Genomic DNA, 17158 nt, shown 5'->3' on the forward strand with positions numbered 1-17158 from the left:
CGTCAGTCAAAATGTCAATACAATAGCAATTTTTGAACGTCGTAACATTCTGCGTTCCAACTTTCATGTTCTTTAAATCATTGAAATTATTTTGGCATCAGGAAAAGCCATGATCCCAGATACCAGCGCAGGACGGGGGTCAACATATCTTCTCAATTCTTCACCTAAGCGCTTAAGCTGGCTTAGAAACGTACAGCAAGAAGTCCCTCGGACCTCCTGTATGAATGGAGGCTTTTTACAATCCTGGAACCATTATGGTCACAACATGGTTTTCACCGTTTGGCGATGCCGCTCTATCAACAAGAGTCGAAATCCTGTACAGACATTCCCAAGCCCATTACCTCCGACTCATTAGATATTCATGCCTACAAATATTATGCTACTACGGGGAGGCAGACCATAGTGGATAAATTACCCAGGAAGAGGTTTTTCAGCCCAGAAACGCCCGTCAAAACAAACCAAGACCAGAAGAATTATTCATTAATCAAAATCCCTTTCGAATGCTGTGTCGTTTACTAGGCTATAATTTCCTCGAGGGGCGCCACTTCTCAAGTGGGAGTAGAGTTACCGCATGGTCCCCGGTCTTGCATGTACCCCAAAAGGGTCGAGGTTGTCCTTTGCAGAGGCCTAAATAATTTCTTAGACCACACTACTTTTCCATTTACAAAAAATTAAGGAAGAAAAAACGAGTTTTAATTTCAACAAAGCAATGAACAAAAATAAAAACGAAACTACGCTTTGATTCGAAAAAATATTCCGAATATTTCGGCACCATATCCGGGAGCCTTTCTTAACGAAAAAAGAGAAAAAGTACGACAAAAAGGAAAAACAGTTTTTTAAAAGATAAAACGCACACACACACACGCAAAAACACTACTACTAAACACATGAAGAAAAAGAAGAAGAAGAAAATAATAACAATAAATAAATAAGGAACTCACATTTTAAACAAACTTCAATCACTGACATTACAAAACTTAAGAAAAAACCGAAGCGAATGTCTATAGTGGAACCATGGATCACTCTCCTCTGATTTTTTGTGTGTTATGTTTAAAAAACATTTTTTTTCCTTTTTATCATACTTTTTCTTTCCTTTTCGTTGAGAAAGGCTGCCGGATGTGGGGCCAAAATATTCGGAAATTTTTTAAAATAAAAGTGTGGTTGCGCGTCGCAACCTGGGGACGCGCTGAGTGGCCTGGGGGAGGCCCCTATTTTTTTATTTAATATAATTCATTAATTTTTTTAATAAGCTAAATAAAAATTCAACCAAACTAAACTAATAATTTTAGTTATAATTCACTTTAGTCGATAAATCATAGAAAAAGGACTTAGAAGTAAAACAAGCTTAACGGACCAAATCACATTCGCAATAAATATAAATGTAGCAAAGTGAAATTATACAAATAGAAAATTTTTAATCATGACAATGCAAAACTAGGTATATTAATAGAAGTCCGAATATTTACATTCAGATTCTGGAAGTCTGGATGTCATTATAAACAGAACACAAAAAGAAACCCTAGACTATACCAGAAGTGTAGTAATTGCCGACTCCGCCCCACCCAGCCTACGCACCCTCAGTTCACTGCACACCATTTCAATATCAAATATTGCACACATCTAAAACCCTCCATTTCCATACTCAAAATGAAAACAGATCCCTGGAAATCAAGTTCGGTCTCACCCCCCCCCCTCTTCACATTGTGAACACGGGTTCCAGACCCCACCCAGACCATCCCACCAACCTATCCCACTTCCAATCGAGTTCAGACCATTTCAAACGAAGACTTCCCATTTGCTGAAGGTGATGGAAAAGTGGGGCATGTGACTTACCAAACAAATATTTCTAGACGAAGTGAAGAAATATATCATTGAGAACAAAATCAGTATTCATTTCAATCGAGCAGTTAAATACTGGTAGTTTGGGTTTAAGAAACAACATCTCGCTTAAGGAACCTGAGCAACTTGAAAACCCCCGAGGGCTGTGCAATAGGCAGACCCATTCATCATTCTAGCATTTTATGACTGCTACAAAACTAGCAGAAGAGCTTGTCATCTTAGACAAACCAGAGTGTTGGCGTATCTTGGACGAAATTTCGTCTTGTCGCGATCCTGATAGCATTAAAATCACTGGTGCGAAAGGATCACCAGCAAAAGCGGCGAAGCGGTGGCAATGGGCATGATAACACACATGTTCCCGCATGTATTAGTGCATCAGATGAGAAACTGCCACTACTAGTAATCCTCTTGGGGAAAAACAATTTTACTTCATGGTTACCCATCAAAGACCATCCAGATGCATATTTCAATATAAAATATTTACAACATTAATATTGGACAACATACATTTATACACATTATAACATACATACAACATACAACACATACAACATATGTAATTATACATACAACATACACAATTTTTTGAAGAAAACAAACAAATGACACTCTTTGCTGAACCAGGCGGAGTATAGCAGCATAGCAGGCAGTCAGGGGACTGAAGTCCGATCTGAGTGACAGAATAAGTGGGAATAGGTGAAGGACATCCATCGCAGGGCATGAGAGAAAAAAAGAAGAAAACATAACAAAACAATAGCAGAAAAAAAAAGAAAAAAAGAAGCCATTTTTTGTCTTCAACACTTACATCAATATTGTACAATATTCATATTTTTTTTAAGGTATTCAACAAGTGACGGTGTTTGCTGACTCAAGCATAGTATTACAGGCAGCAGGACAGGCAGTCAGGGGATTGAAGTTCAATCTGACTGACAGGATTAGTGGGATAGGTGAAAGGGTGAATGGGATAATTAATTAAAATCCTCAAAAAGTAAGAAGTCAGGAAGTGCTGAGTATAATCAAAGAAATACAAAACTAATTACCCAAGGTACAGGTAGTTCTGACCTTACCGTAAGGGTATGAGGAGCTTGTTCGTGGGGGGGAATCAAAATATGAAAAATTGCATTTAAGGCGACATAACACGGTTCCACATAAAAGGATTCCCTCTATTCAAGAGGAAACCCTTTGAAACAATATTAGGCACAATTCCCTACTCCCTACTGTGCATGAGCATGCAATTACCTTAATGTCGAGTCCTGGGATGTGCAACACCGTTCTATCGACATGCGAAGAAGGAGCTGCCATAAAATTTTTCCCTTTTGACGAAGAGCCAGGATATCTTGTTTCAAACTTTTTTCTCATTGACCCAGGGCTTTGAGGATCATGGTAGGATGGTGGCTCGTTGTCGGATGAATAGGATCTATCTTTTCTTAACCTGAAAAAGATTATTGATGTAAAAACTTAAGAACTTAAGTTTAAATTAAGAACTTGGCCGGAGACGACTTCCTTTACCACGATATTTCTGGGAGACATACGATATCTATTTTTAGCGGGAAAACAAAACTAGAGCCAGGTAAGGTCATCTTTTACGAAAAAACGAAAAAAAAAACGCGAAACAATATCCCCGACTAAACCCTGAAAAAAGTAACAAGTAAAGCTGCTGAATGAAGTTTCTGCTGACATTAATTGCATTTTCTAAATTTTGATTTAGATCTTGGTAATGAAGGGCAGATCACACATATGGTGAAAAAATCACCTGTGTTTAAAACATTTACTGAAATCAAACAGTTCGTGGTAACGAACTGTCTACTTAAACATGCTCTCCGGAACAGTGTCATACAGATAGCTCACGTGGAAAAGACGACACACGAAAAGAAGAGCAAGAAAAGGAAAGAATATATATTCATCCCGTTTGGTCATATATATTATTGCAGAGTTATTTTCAGAAATTTATTTGTTTACTTATTTATTTAACACTCATCATTCACATAACATAAGATGAAGCAGAGGAAAAAAACAACAAAAGACAAAAACAAACAAAAGAAAAGCACAAGAAGAAGAAGAAGAAACCTATTACTGCACTAGCTCTTGTAATAGCAACGACATTTACGGATAAAAATAAACCATGAATTAGTAATAAATTTAAAAATTACTGCACGATGTAACGTCATGTTATAGTCACACAAAAATATAAAGTTTTGAACAAGACGGAGCAAAAAAAAGAAAGAAAAAAGAAAAACAAACAAAGAACAAGAACATAAGTAAAAATAGCACAAAATAAGAAATAAGCAATTTGAACAAAAGAAAAGAGGCAGGGACTATTGAAATAATACAAAATACCACTGGGCAGTCATATTCATTGTTTTATTGTGTTTAGCTATTACTCTAGCAACTGCAATATTCGGATCAGCAATTTTAAACTGACGGACAATTTTTGTGTTGCTTTGCCAGGGGAGAAGATGGAGTAAATATTTTGCGAAACGGACGAATAATGAGCGTATTTTTGTTCGGTCAGTAGTAGTTAATAGTTTCCAAAAGGGTGAGATATACAGAATGTGAGGGAGAGATCTTGCATTGAAAAGGCTAGCTAGCAAATGCCAGTTGAATCTGAACTTGCAGGAAATTATTGACGCATAAAAGGCGGAAATGTGGTGGGTTAGAAAGCGACGGGTTAGGACGTGAATTTAGTGCCTATTTTGAGAAAAAACTGACATTTACACTCCTTCGTGTGTATTTCTGTGTTTCTATGTTTGTGTCTATGTAGACCATCTGAGATTAAAAAAAGGTTAAAAACAATAAAAAAAACGATCAAAAATTACTTTAAAAGGACGGCTTTACTGATGGCAATAAAGACCAAATTTAAAACTTAAAATAAACAAAAATTACTATTTTCTAGACTATGCAACACAAATTTATAAGCATTCCTTAAATATTCGTGATGTTTCCCTAAATTTATAGAATTTTGTTTACTGCAAACACAAAACTCGCTCAAATTAAAACAAAATACCATTTCAGGAGCAGAACAATTCTTAATTAGCCTGCGGAAAGTAAGAGATTAACTTATAAGGATCATTTTAGTCTTTTACCGGCAATGATATCAATAACTATCTCTTGGTATACATTTTGAATTCCTTAAAAAATGCCAGCAGGAATTTCCTTTTCGCAACTGAGAAGTCATTAAACAGCATACCAAAATGAGAATTAAATTTATAAGCAAAATCCTCACCAGTTTCACTGGGTCTCTCCAATCTTATTGGCAATAGCTAGCAACATAGATTTTTAACTGTGGGAATGTGATTAGGTATTATTCAAAATAAAGACCATATGATAAATTCAGAAATCCTGCTATTTCTTCCTCTAATACGGAGAATGTCAAGCTGTGATGCGGGTTTATGAGGTAAGTCTATAATCCTGACAATCCAGGATATCTTCACTAGAGATTTGTCAATGAAAATAATAATCTACAAATTTTACCAACTTAAGCGAATTCAAAGTACATGAAACATCCTAAATTATTTTTTACTGTAAAACTATCCAAAAGTTCATTAATTTTCTACTTCACAAAATTATTTATTATTCTGTGTTTTCAGAAAGTGCTAGTTTTAAAAATTCTTCAAATAATGGAAAATATCATCAGTCAGATAATTTGAATTTAGTTTTATTGATACGAACTAATAATTTTTGTTCGTGTTAAGCTCCAACTGCGCTCAGACAAACTTGTTTTTGGAAAATAATCTTTGCTAATTAATAAAAATTAAGGACACCTTTATTAACTAAATTTTTATGTTCCTTGATTTCCTCACCAATAGTAAGAGCTTTATTCTAAGAAAAGAATTTGCTTACATCTAGAAACAAGCTTTTGTATTGAAACAAAAGAAACAAATTTTGAAAAACTTAAGAAACCCTAGAATACAGCTTAAAATACCTCATTGGAAAAAAAATTTGCATGTCTGTCATATACTGCAAATGAGAGATCAAAATTGACTTGGTACGCACCCTACTATTGAAAGAAGGCCCAGGACTATTTTGTTTTATTTTGTTCGTAAATTTGATTCTAAAATGTAATATCTTTAAATTCTAGGCCTCATTTCCCTACTCCCATGAACATGCTATTATTTCATTATCATTTAAGTCTACTTTGGCATTTCAAAAGATTTTTTTTTCTGGAAGCTTTGAAGCATTGGATTTACAATATTTTTTGCGAGAAGCGTGCAGTATTTGCTATAGAGTCATGAAAAACCACATACTGATTTATTTTATCTATATAGATTTGACTAAAGATTATGTTTACTTATTTGAAACGACCCATTAGGCAACTCTGTCCTTAGAAGTTGTTCAGATACCGTCTCCTCCCCCTCCCCAAAATAAACCAAACGGGATCCTGAATATAGCACAAAGCACTATATAGATAACGTTGAGTGGGGGTTTCCAAGTTATTTTTCAGATCCATACTACTTTGAGTCTAATGAACAAGATCTCGTACCCCCCACACCTGAGAATAAGAGGCATGACTTTGTACCAAATATTTAAGCTTTTGCGGTTTTTACATTATTATCAACAGATAACCCTCATAAATACTGTCTGGATTAGCCAGATGTGTTCATATCAGCGGCTGAGAATCATTTCCATATTGTAAAGGTGGAAGGACAGAAAAATTTAAGATATTTCATCACATATAGGGTATATAATCACAGCTCAAACAACAAATGAATTGATAGATCAGTGCTTTTCAAAAGCTCAAGGGCCTTAACGACAATAAAATGTACACAAAACAAGGGAATCACAAACAAAACAAGTCATAAAGTGAAAAAAAAACATCTAGAAAATTTGACCTTTTTTATTTGTCTATAAACATACCCACTCGAGTTGGTGGAACACATTCTTTAACGTTAAATCAAACTCGTGTGGAAGCCAAAGAAGCCAATTTTTTGTTTTCTAAGTTATTAAAATAAAAACATCCAAAAGAGGCATTTTTCAGTGAAAATACTGCAAAAATAAATTTTTCAAAATCTAGGGGGAACAAGTCCCTCCCCCCGATCACTATCCCTTATGGGGAAAAGATTTATACGTCCCTTAGTACTCTAGCCTCTGATGTTCACTACATGACAAAATTTTCAAATCCAAAACTACAGACAAATAAAAACTCCTTTTTAATTCAAAAATATTGGACACATAATTTCGCAACGGCTCCGAACTAAACATAATACTAGATCTACGTTTCTTGGGCAACGTGAGGTGTTGCGGCAACTTTTGTTCGGCTTCGCCGAGTAAAGTGTTGCAAGAACAACACTTTGGCTTTGTTTCCTCGCTTCAATTAAACGCTGAGGTTATTAATCTGTAAGGATCTTAACATAAATACTAGGTACACCAACTCACAAGAGTTGCCAACCCCTCATTGCAACTAGCAAAAGTTGCTAACCCATCATCGCTGAAGATGATTGTAGCCTAACAGCCGATTATTACTTACAAGTCCCCTACATGTCTTACCACTGGAACCAAGTTGGTCTTACCATCAAATTAAATAAAAAAAAAACAAGTTTTTTCAACTGAAAGTAAGGAGCGACATTAAAACTTAAAACGAACAGAAATGACTTCGTATATGAAAGGGGCTGCTTACTCATTTACGCCGCGCTCTTTACGCTAAAGTTTGACTCTTTCTCTCAACTCTTCTTTTTAAAACAGTAAAAAACTTTAGCGTAAAAGCGGGGCGTTGATGAGGAAGCACCCCCCTTCATATACGAAGTAATTTCTGTTCGTTTTAAGTTTTAATGTCTCTCCTTACTTTCAGTTAAAAAAACTGTTTTTTTTTATTTAATTTCTGAACGTTTTTGAATCAATGCATGTTTTGATTTTGGCTCTCCGCAGAGGAATAATTAAAACAAAATTTGTATATTTATTGTTTTTTGGTTAAATGGCTTTCTCATAATTTTGATCGAATGATTTTGAGAGAAAAGAGCGGGGGAGGAAGCCTAGTTGCCCTCTAATTTTTTGGTTTATTAAAACGGCAACTAGAACTTTTAATTTTTTACGAATCTTTTTATTAGTAAAAGATATACGTAACTTATAAATTATAAATTCTCATATAACTTATAAATTCTCATGTTTTTATTACATATATGAGAGGGTTCGCCAACTCGTCAGTACCTCTCTCTTTACACTAAATCTTAAATTTTGTCCCAATTCATTAAGAATGACTCCTGAATCGCAAAAGCCGTAGAATAAACAGTTGACATTACTAAAAATACTTCAGTGTAAAGAGCGAGGTATTAGGAGGAGGTGAGCCCCTCATATGGGTAATAATCTCTGTTCATTTTAAATTTTAATGCTGCTCCTTACTTCCAGCTGAAAAAAACTTTTTCAAATTTATTTTTTCATTGTTTTTTTTTAATAATGCTAGTAAATCCTGGGCTCCCTTCATGGAAATTTTCTTCCCCCATGAAAAATTCCTCGATGGAAAGTTCCCCCAGCATATCTCCCTCTTCTCAACCCATCCCTCAACCAAAAATCCTCCAGAAAACCCCTGCACACTTCCCAATAACCATTACTATATGTAAGCACCGGTCAAAGTTTGTGACTTGTAACCTCCCACAGGGACTATGGGGGAGTAAGTCGTCCCCAAAGACATAGTTATAAGGTTTTTCGACTACGCTGAATAAAACGGCTATCTCAGAATTTTGATCTGTTGAATTTGGGAAAATAAGTAGCGTGGGAGGGGGCCAAGGTGCCCTCCAATTTTTTGGGTCACTTAAAAAGGGCACTAGAGCTTTTCATTTCCGTTGAAATGAGCCCTCTTGCAACATTCTAGGACAACTGGGTCGATACGATCACCCCTGGGAAAAAAAACAAACAAAAAAAAACAACAAAAAAACAACAAAAAAACAAACAAACAAACAAATAAACACGCATCCGTGATCTGCCTTCTGGCAAAAAATACAAAATTCCACATTTTTGTAGATAGGAGCTTGAAACTTCTACAGTAGGGTTTTCTGATACGCTGAATCTGATGGTGTAATTTTCGTTAAGATTCTATGACTTTTAGGGGTGTTTCCCCCTATTTTCTGAAATAACACAAAATTTCTCAGGCTCGTAACTTTTGATAGGTAAGACTAAACTTGATTAAACTTGTATATTTAAAATCAGCATTAAAATGCGATTCTCTTGATGTAGCTATTGGTATCAAAATTTTTTAGAGTTTTGGTTACTATTGAGCCGGGTCGCTCCTTACTACAGTACATTACCACGAACTGTTTGATACACCGGAAACAAATAATAGGTACACCAACTAGCAAAAGTTACAAACCCTCATTGCCGAAGATGATTATGAGCTAACAGCCGACTATTGCTTAAAACTCCCCTATATGTCTCACAATTGGTATCGGCCTATTTTTGGTTTCAGTGTACACCTTACAACTGAAGTTGTCAACCCCTTTATACTTTCAAACTGATATATCTAATGAGGGAATTTTTCTACCAAAAAATGGACGGCATATACTTTGATCAGCTCATCAAGAGCTATCGACTGTCGTAAAAAAATCTATCTGTCTTAGTTCAAAAAATGACTTTTTTGCCGTAGGCCGAGTTTCTAACGTAATCGCTTAGAAAGGAGCAAAGGACAAACTCTAATCTCTTTAGAAATGAAAGAGCTTTTAAAGTTTAAGAGGCACATCTGATACCATTTCTGTTACCACTTTCTAGGAATAAGCTGAAATCGGAGTGCTAGAAAAAAAACACAACAAACCTAAAGTGTTGCTCTCGCAACACAATTACCCAATACCCCGCATAATACCAAAAATACCAAAAATCCGAATTAACAGTCCTGAAATGCGCCAATTATGCCATTTTTGAAAATAGAGTTGTGTTATTTACCAATGGCGTAATAATACTAAATGTAGCCGAAATAAGAAAGGGCGACACTCATATTCGGAGTAGGGTTCCGCCAAAAAAGTTTCTATTCAAAATAGCATACTACCGTCTATTTTATGCGCGACACCAAACGTTTATTTTCTGTAAATAGTAAGGAAAAAATCTTGTTCAATAAATTTTAGCTAAAGGAAACAATCACTTTCCGGATAAAATTTCCTTGATATATACATATATATATATATAAAAACATTATAGTCAGGTGAATTAAACACAAAAGCTATCAGCTCAAACGAAAAGTCCGTAAAATCGCTGAAAATTTCGTAAATATAGCCCAGGTATCTTTAAAGTATTACAGAGTTTGATTCTTTGAAGTAAAACAAAATGAAATAAGCATTAATTGTTTTGTCAAGCTACAATACCAACTTTAGTTGACAACTTCACTGCAGAAGATTTTAATTTTCCCAACATTGGATAGAGTACACAACTGAATTTTTTCTACCTGGGAAGAGAGATCCAACCTTGTAGTATGTTAATGTATGACAGATAGCAATTGCATAACATAATGCAAACTGTTACATTTTTGGTTAAACAAAACTGAAGCGCACATAAAATGGCGAGAATAACCTACGGGGCTTCTGCCACGAAAATCAAACAGTTCGTGGTTCGTGATAACGAACTCTAGTAAGGAAGGACCCGGCTCAATAGTAACCGATACTCTAAAAAAATAGAATTTTGATACCAATAGTTACATCAAAAGAATCGCCTTATAATGCTGATTTAAATATATAAGTTTCATCAAGATCAGTAATACCCATCAAAAGTTACGAGCCTGAGAAAATTTGCCTCTTTTTAGAAAATAGGGGGAAACACACCCTAAAAGTCATAAATCTTAACGAAAATCACACCATCAGATTCAGCGTATCAGAGAACCCTATTGCAGAAGTTTCAAGCTCCTATCTACAAAAATGTGGAATTTCGCATTTTTTGCCAGAAGACAGATCACGGATGCGTGTTTATTTGTTTGTTTTTTTGTTTTCTTTTCCCAGGGGTGATCGTATCGACTGGGTGGTCCTAGAATATCGCAAGAGGGCTCATTCTAACGAAAATTAAAAGTTCTAGTGCCCTTTTTAAGTGACCAAAAAATTGGAGGGCACCTAGGCCCCCTCCCACGCTCATTTTTTCCCAAAAGTCACGGGATCAAAATTCTGAGATAGACATTTTATTCACCATTGTCGAAAAACCTAATAACTATGTCTTTAGGGACGACTTACTTCCCCATAGTTCCCGTGGGAGGGGCTGCAAGTTATAAACTTTGACCTGTGTTTACATATAGTAATGGTTACTGGAAGTGTACAGACGTTTTCAGGGGGATTTTTTTTGGTTTATGGAGGAGAGTTGAGGGGGGGGGGGGGTTACGTGGGAGGATATTTCCATGGAGAAACTTTTCATGGGGGAAGAGAATTTCAATTAAGGGGGCGCAGGAATTTCTAGCATTATTTGAAAAAACAATGAACAAATAAATATGAAAGGTTTTTCCTACTGAAAGTAAGGAGAAGCATTAAAACTTAAAACAAACAAAAATTATTATGCATATGAGGGGTTTACCTCCTCGTTATACCTCATTCTTTACGCTAAAGTATTTTTAGTATTTTCAACTATTTTTTCTACGGCCTTTGTGATTCAGAAGTCATTCTTAAGGATTTGGGACAAAATTTAAGCTTTAGTTTAAAGAGCGAGGTATCGACGAGGGTTGAACCCCCTCATATGCGCAATAAAAACATACGAATATAGAAGTTCGTTACGTAAGTTAATTCGTAAGTTACGTATATTTTTTACCACTGAAAACGTTTGTAAAAAATTAAAAGTTCTAGTTGCTTTTTTAAGTAATCAAAAAATTGGAGGGCAACTAGGCCTCCTCCCTCGCTCCTTTTTCTCAAAATCTTCCGATTAATTCTAATTAATTAATATGCAAATTTCGTTTTAATTATTTATCTGCGGAGAGCCAAGATCAAAACATGTACTAATTCAAAAACGTCCAAAAATTAAATAAAAAAACATGTTTTTCTAAATGAAATTAAGGAGCATAATTAAAACTTAAAACGAACAGAAATTACTCCGTATATGAAAGGGGCTTTTCCTCCTCAACTACGCTAAAGTTTCTTACTGTTTTAAAAATAGAGTTAAGGGAAAGAGTCAAACTTTAGCGTAAAGAGCGAGGCGTTGAGGAGGAAAAAACCCTTTCATATACGAAGTAATTTCTGTTCGTTTTAAGTTTTAATATTGCTCCTTACTTTCATTTAAAAAAACTTGTTTTTTTTTCCATTTAATAGCGTATAGAAGCAAAGTACTATAAAAAAGAATAAAAAAGAATCAAAAACTGAAGCGAAACTACTATAAACAAGGAATAAAAAAGATTAAGCCTTTTAAAAGCAACATACTTTCTTTGGTCGATGTCTCGGTAATCCTCGGTATAGAGTACACATTTTCCGTTGCTGATAATGACTTTGACATTTAGTTCCAAGTCAATATTTGGCTCAGGCTGTCTAGTGTGAGCAGCTGAGCTTTGTCTCCCACTTGAAGTTTCAGAAATGCTAGGTAGAGAGTAAGTGTCTCCCACATCTGGACTACTTAATGACTCCAGGATCTCCCTAAATACAATTGAAAAACTTTCAATATTGACAAAATGAAATTTTATACAATACAGAACTGGTAATGAACAGAAACATAAACAACTGTTTTACTGTGTTAAATGAAGAAAATTCCAATTAAAAATCTCGTGACTGGGTCACGAGACTTTTATAAGCCCCACAAGAGTAAACACAACTTATAAGCTCTTTGAAGATACCATAAGACCTAGCCATAAAGAGCTTGACTCGGGCATAATTGCTGATCCCAAGCTGAATTTCTCAAGCCGCTATGAAACAATCATTAAGAAGATATCGGGGGTAGTTGGAGTCCTTTGAAGATAGTTCAGGTTTCTAGATAAGGAAATACTATATACGTTGTACAGAGCTTTCGTAAGACAAATCTTGAATCATGGACATTCTGCCATCTCCCTGTTTTACGATAAGGACATCCACACGGTTGAACAAGTACAACCTATAATGACAAAATTCAACCTAACTTTATCACACATCCCTTGTGAAGAACGGCAACATCAGATAATGTCGAAGAACGGTATTTTGGCAACATTGCACCCACCGAGATTCTAGGGTTCAGTTCATCAAGTTTACGTGGCCCTCAGCTTCGACTGCAAGATAGACGCTTCTTCACAGACACCAGAAGATGGTGTTCTCCAACCGGGTAATCAGCAACAGCCCATATGTGGATTCATTCAAGAAACAACCTGATAATCTTCATGGTCTTGATTCATTTTAAACTTTTTATTTTGTACAAAATTGTAAGAGGTTTGCGCCTGTTTTTTTGCATCAAACTATTATCATTATTCTATATACTTAAAAATCCCAAAAAATACAATCTTACTAATTTACTGTGTCTTTTCTTGTATAGTTTTTTCTTTTATTTTATTATATAAACTATAGTAAAAACAGAACACAAAATATGCTGAATTAACAAAAACAAATAATGATTTTAGCCACAATATATATATTGAAGAATTACTTTCTAGCCAATATTTGGCCATTTCAAAGTTTCTCATCTAACAGATCAACTTCCGTCAAACTATTCATGGGTTCTCAGTTATATTCTGTAATCAACATTAAGACGAAATATAAATACAGAAAAGCAGGTATAATTTTTGAATAACACAATGGAAAAGATGACAAAATAACCTTTTTTCACTAAAACTAAAAGCTCGACTATTTCAGCTTCAAGTCTGGAAGCCTTTATCAACGGATGAAAAAGAAAAAGAAATATAAACTAACATAAAATAAACAAGACACATGAAGATAGGGGATAAACACACACTAAACAAAAACAAAATAAAACAAAAGAAAACTCATATCTTAATAACGTACAGTAGTGGAGACAATTAATCTTTATGAGCATTTGATTTCATAATAAAATAAGCTTTCCCGAACATGAATTCTGCTATTGTCTCCATAAAACAGTCTTCACGCAAAAGTTATATTTTTTATCCAAAAAATTTATATCATATCTATTAACAAAAGAACTAACATTATTTTTACACAATCCTAATAAGAGGGGGATTAATGCCAGAATAGCCTCTCACTCAATTGGACTATCTGTCTTGGCTTTTTCTACAATTAGCCATGACTCGATGCCCAAAACTATTCCGTTGGTTTTTGAATTAAAATGGAATAATTGTGGGCATCAAGTCATGGTTAATTGTAGAAAAAGCCAAGACAGATAGTCCCATTGAGTGAGAGGTAATTCTGGCATTAATCCCCCCCTTATTAGGATTGAATAAAAATGATGTTAGTTCATTTGTTAATAGATATCTCTATCTATTATCCGTCCGTGCGTCATTTCTAGGGCAGTGGAACCAAGATAGATAGCCCCATGTTGTGCTGAGAGTTACCATTTCCTTAATAAAAGAGCGATTATCATCCATTCAGCACCAATAGTGAACACTTAGTCCGAATTAAGGGGGATAAAGGGGTTAACTGCATACAATATATATTGATATGAAGGACTGCTCCTGTACAGTTTAAAAATTTGGGCTTAAAATGCACCACTTGGGCTTTAGACCCTCCCACCAAAGAAAAAAGCTTCTACTGACTTTTCAAACATTGACTGCATAGCCGGATAATAGTTTGCAGTATAAACTGTCAATAATAACAGGTAATTTTGTACGAACTGCATGTGTGTTCAAGGACAAACACGCCACCACGCGACAACACGGGTTCTCTGAAAATGGTAGGTTATATAAATATAGTTTTCAATAGTTAAAAGCAGATTTGGTATCTCAGAACTTGTTGCAAGCTACATATTCTTAGTCCAGGGTGGGAAAAAGGATAGGTATTTGGCAAGCCGGGATAATAATGGTGGAATTTTGTCTCCTATCTCTGCGTGAAAATTCTCTAAAAAGTAACTGCTGTAAAATATTGGTGGTGGCGAGTAATTTACATAACGAAATGAGTTGTATTTTTGCTCAAACGTAGCTTTACTTAATGTGGCATACACAACGCAGATGCAGCATAGAATATACCCTAGTAGAAACTGTCGTATTCACTTTAGGGCGGAATTAATTGGAGGCCTAGTTTAAATTATATGATCCGCAACAATTAAAGATAAATTACTGCAACCATAATTTACCAGTGCATTAACTGGCTGTAGCAGGAAATGTTTTCAATTAAACATAACAATTTCTCATTTCTAGGAGTTATATTTGAGCTCTTTGTTGAGGCTTTTTCAACGAAGTAAGCTATCTGAAAACTTTTAGTAATCTTCGACTAATCCAATAAGGTGAACATGGATTGTTAGAGTTTTTTGTTAAGCAATATTTTCGTTTAGTGGCATTATTTTAACAAAAACAATAGATGTTCGTTTTCGACCATTAGAAAATGTGTAGTAATAACAGGAATATTTAAAATTTGCTATTGATGAAGAGAGGCACTTACAAATCCTCATCTGATTGGTCCTCGTCAACATCGTCTTCCGAGTCATGAATGCTACCTCTATGTGGTCCAAGGGATGAACAAGTGACGGTGTGTGACCTCTGAAAACGGGAAGTAGAAAGGCGAGAAGTCATACCACTCACTGAGCCTTCTTCAAACGAGCTAAAGTGGATAATTCTCTTTTAAAACGAATAATCAGCTTAGTACTGAATTCCTCTAAATCTGTTAATCCTCGACAATATTTCTATATATACAGGAAATTCCACAGCGCCAGTAAAGACACTGACACACAGGTTTTCTTTATTATTTCCATCTTCAAAACGGTTGAAATATATCTTATCGAAACTGAAGATGGTGGTCTGGGTGTTTTTTTTTTGGTTTTTTTTTTTGGCAGATCGTTCCTTGTGTCAACTGATCTCCATGGAGTTCATTTTTTAACAAGAAAATCACTAGTTTTTGGTTATTTGGCCCATACTTTGGGCAAATATCCTTCACATACAACAGCTCACAGGCAGAGCCGTTCCTAAGGTTGGAGGGAAAACATTATTTACTGCAACCCCTCTCAACTCAAATATAAACAAAACAAGCCGAACCAAAGTGAAAAAGTTGAAAGAAGTGGGAGATTCTCCAGCTACGGCAGCCCGTCCCCATCCCCCAGATATATTATCTGGGGCATGGGTAAATTCTTAGCTAATACAAAATGAAAATATTTTGGTTTAAAAATGCTACAATCAATTAATTATACTGAATTCGATCTTATGTCAGAAATAAACACAAAGAAACTTTTGATTTTAATAGAAATTACTTCAAGTGAATTCCTTCAAGTTTCATCTAAATTTTCCATAGACTGTGTCTTAAGGGCTTATGCAAAAAAAAGTAAAAAAAAAGATCAAGCCAGAAGGTATAATAAGCATTTGGTTATTTTTTCTTTTATAATTATATCACCAAGCATTCCGGAACACAAAGGGCGGAGGAGGGAACTTCCCCAAGCACTTTCCGCGATAATTTCCCCTCGGGACTTATTTAAACGACCCAAGAGAACTTATTACTAAAATTAAACTTCAATTCATTCATTGAATCTTATCGGTTGAGAAACATTGAATATCTCCAGCCCCCTAACCCAAAATCTGTCCCGATGTACAACTTTATAAATCAGTGTTTCAGTACATAAAGCTCTGCTTCTGAGCAAAAACTTTCATTGAGCAGCGTCTATAGTAGGATGATATTAAGGATTTGGCCTCTCACAGGCCAAAGAGCCTTTGTGGGGGTTTATGGTTCAGTAATTTTTCTCAGTTTTTTCTTTAAATAATTCGATTGATTAATTGATAGAAGAAATTTCGCCAAATCTGGCCTCAATAATTTTTTCTATCTCCAAAGTTGATACAGTATTTCTCTTTCAATGCCATTCCACTCCACGTCAAAATTTTCGCACTATTTAAACTGAGAAAATATTAAGGCCTCCAGAAAGTAGAAAACCCCGTCAGTGTTAGTCAGGAATAAACACTTTTTCTTGATTTTAAACAGCATATAACCTCTTATACTGTACTACCGGACAGCAAGAAGTACCCTGAACATTCAGTTAAACGGAGACTTTGTGCAATCCGCTTTAATTAACAAAATTTGGCACCCTCCACAGGTATTTTGCAGGCCTACGACCTTTAATTCTCTATATATTCATGCCTGTGAACACCAAACTACGATGGAAATATTGTACTATCTCGAATATTAGGCTACACCATGTCATTTTGTCTGGTCTCCTGATTTACAAAATACTCATTGTTAAGGTTCTTCTATTTCTAAAGATCTTGTAAAAAAAAACCATGGCCTTAATTTCTGAAACTCCAATCTCTTTCAACGGCCTTAATTCCTGAAACCATCTTTATCTAATAGCCTATAGCATATCTTGAAATAATACCGGA

At 35.2% G+C, this 17158-nt stretch overlaps 1 protein-coding gene across 3 annotated transcripts in view; it reads right to left on the reverse strand.

Annotated features, from left to right (window-relative positions):
* The window catches only part of LOC136039305 (bridge-like lipid transfer protein family member 1), a 279590-nt gene that overhangs the window by 77558 nt on the left and 184874 nt on the right, over positions 1 to 17158 (reverse strand). For all 3 annotated transcript variants that reach the window (XM_065722912.1, XM_065722913.1, XM_065722911.1), the window contains exons 40-42: positions 15243 to 15401; positions 12138 to 12347; positions 3079 to 3271 (exon numbers count right to left, since the gene is read on the reverse strand). In XM_065722912.1, coding sequence (XP_065578984.1) covers positions 3079 to 3271; positions 12138 to 12347; positions 15243 to 15401 — 562 coding nt within the window. The remainder of the gene's footprint in view (positions 1 to 3078; positions 3272 to 12137; positions 12348 to 15242; positions 15402 to 17158) is intronic.

The sequence above is a fragment of the Artemia franciscana genome, chromosome 19 (assembly GCF_032884065.1).
Source record: "Artemia franciscana chromosome 19, ASM3288406v1, whole genome shotgun sequence".
NCBI lineage: Eukaryota > Metazoa > Arthropoda > Branchiopoda > Anostraca > Artemiidae > Artemia > Artemia franciscana.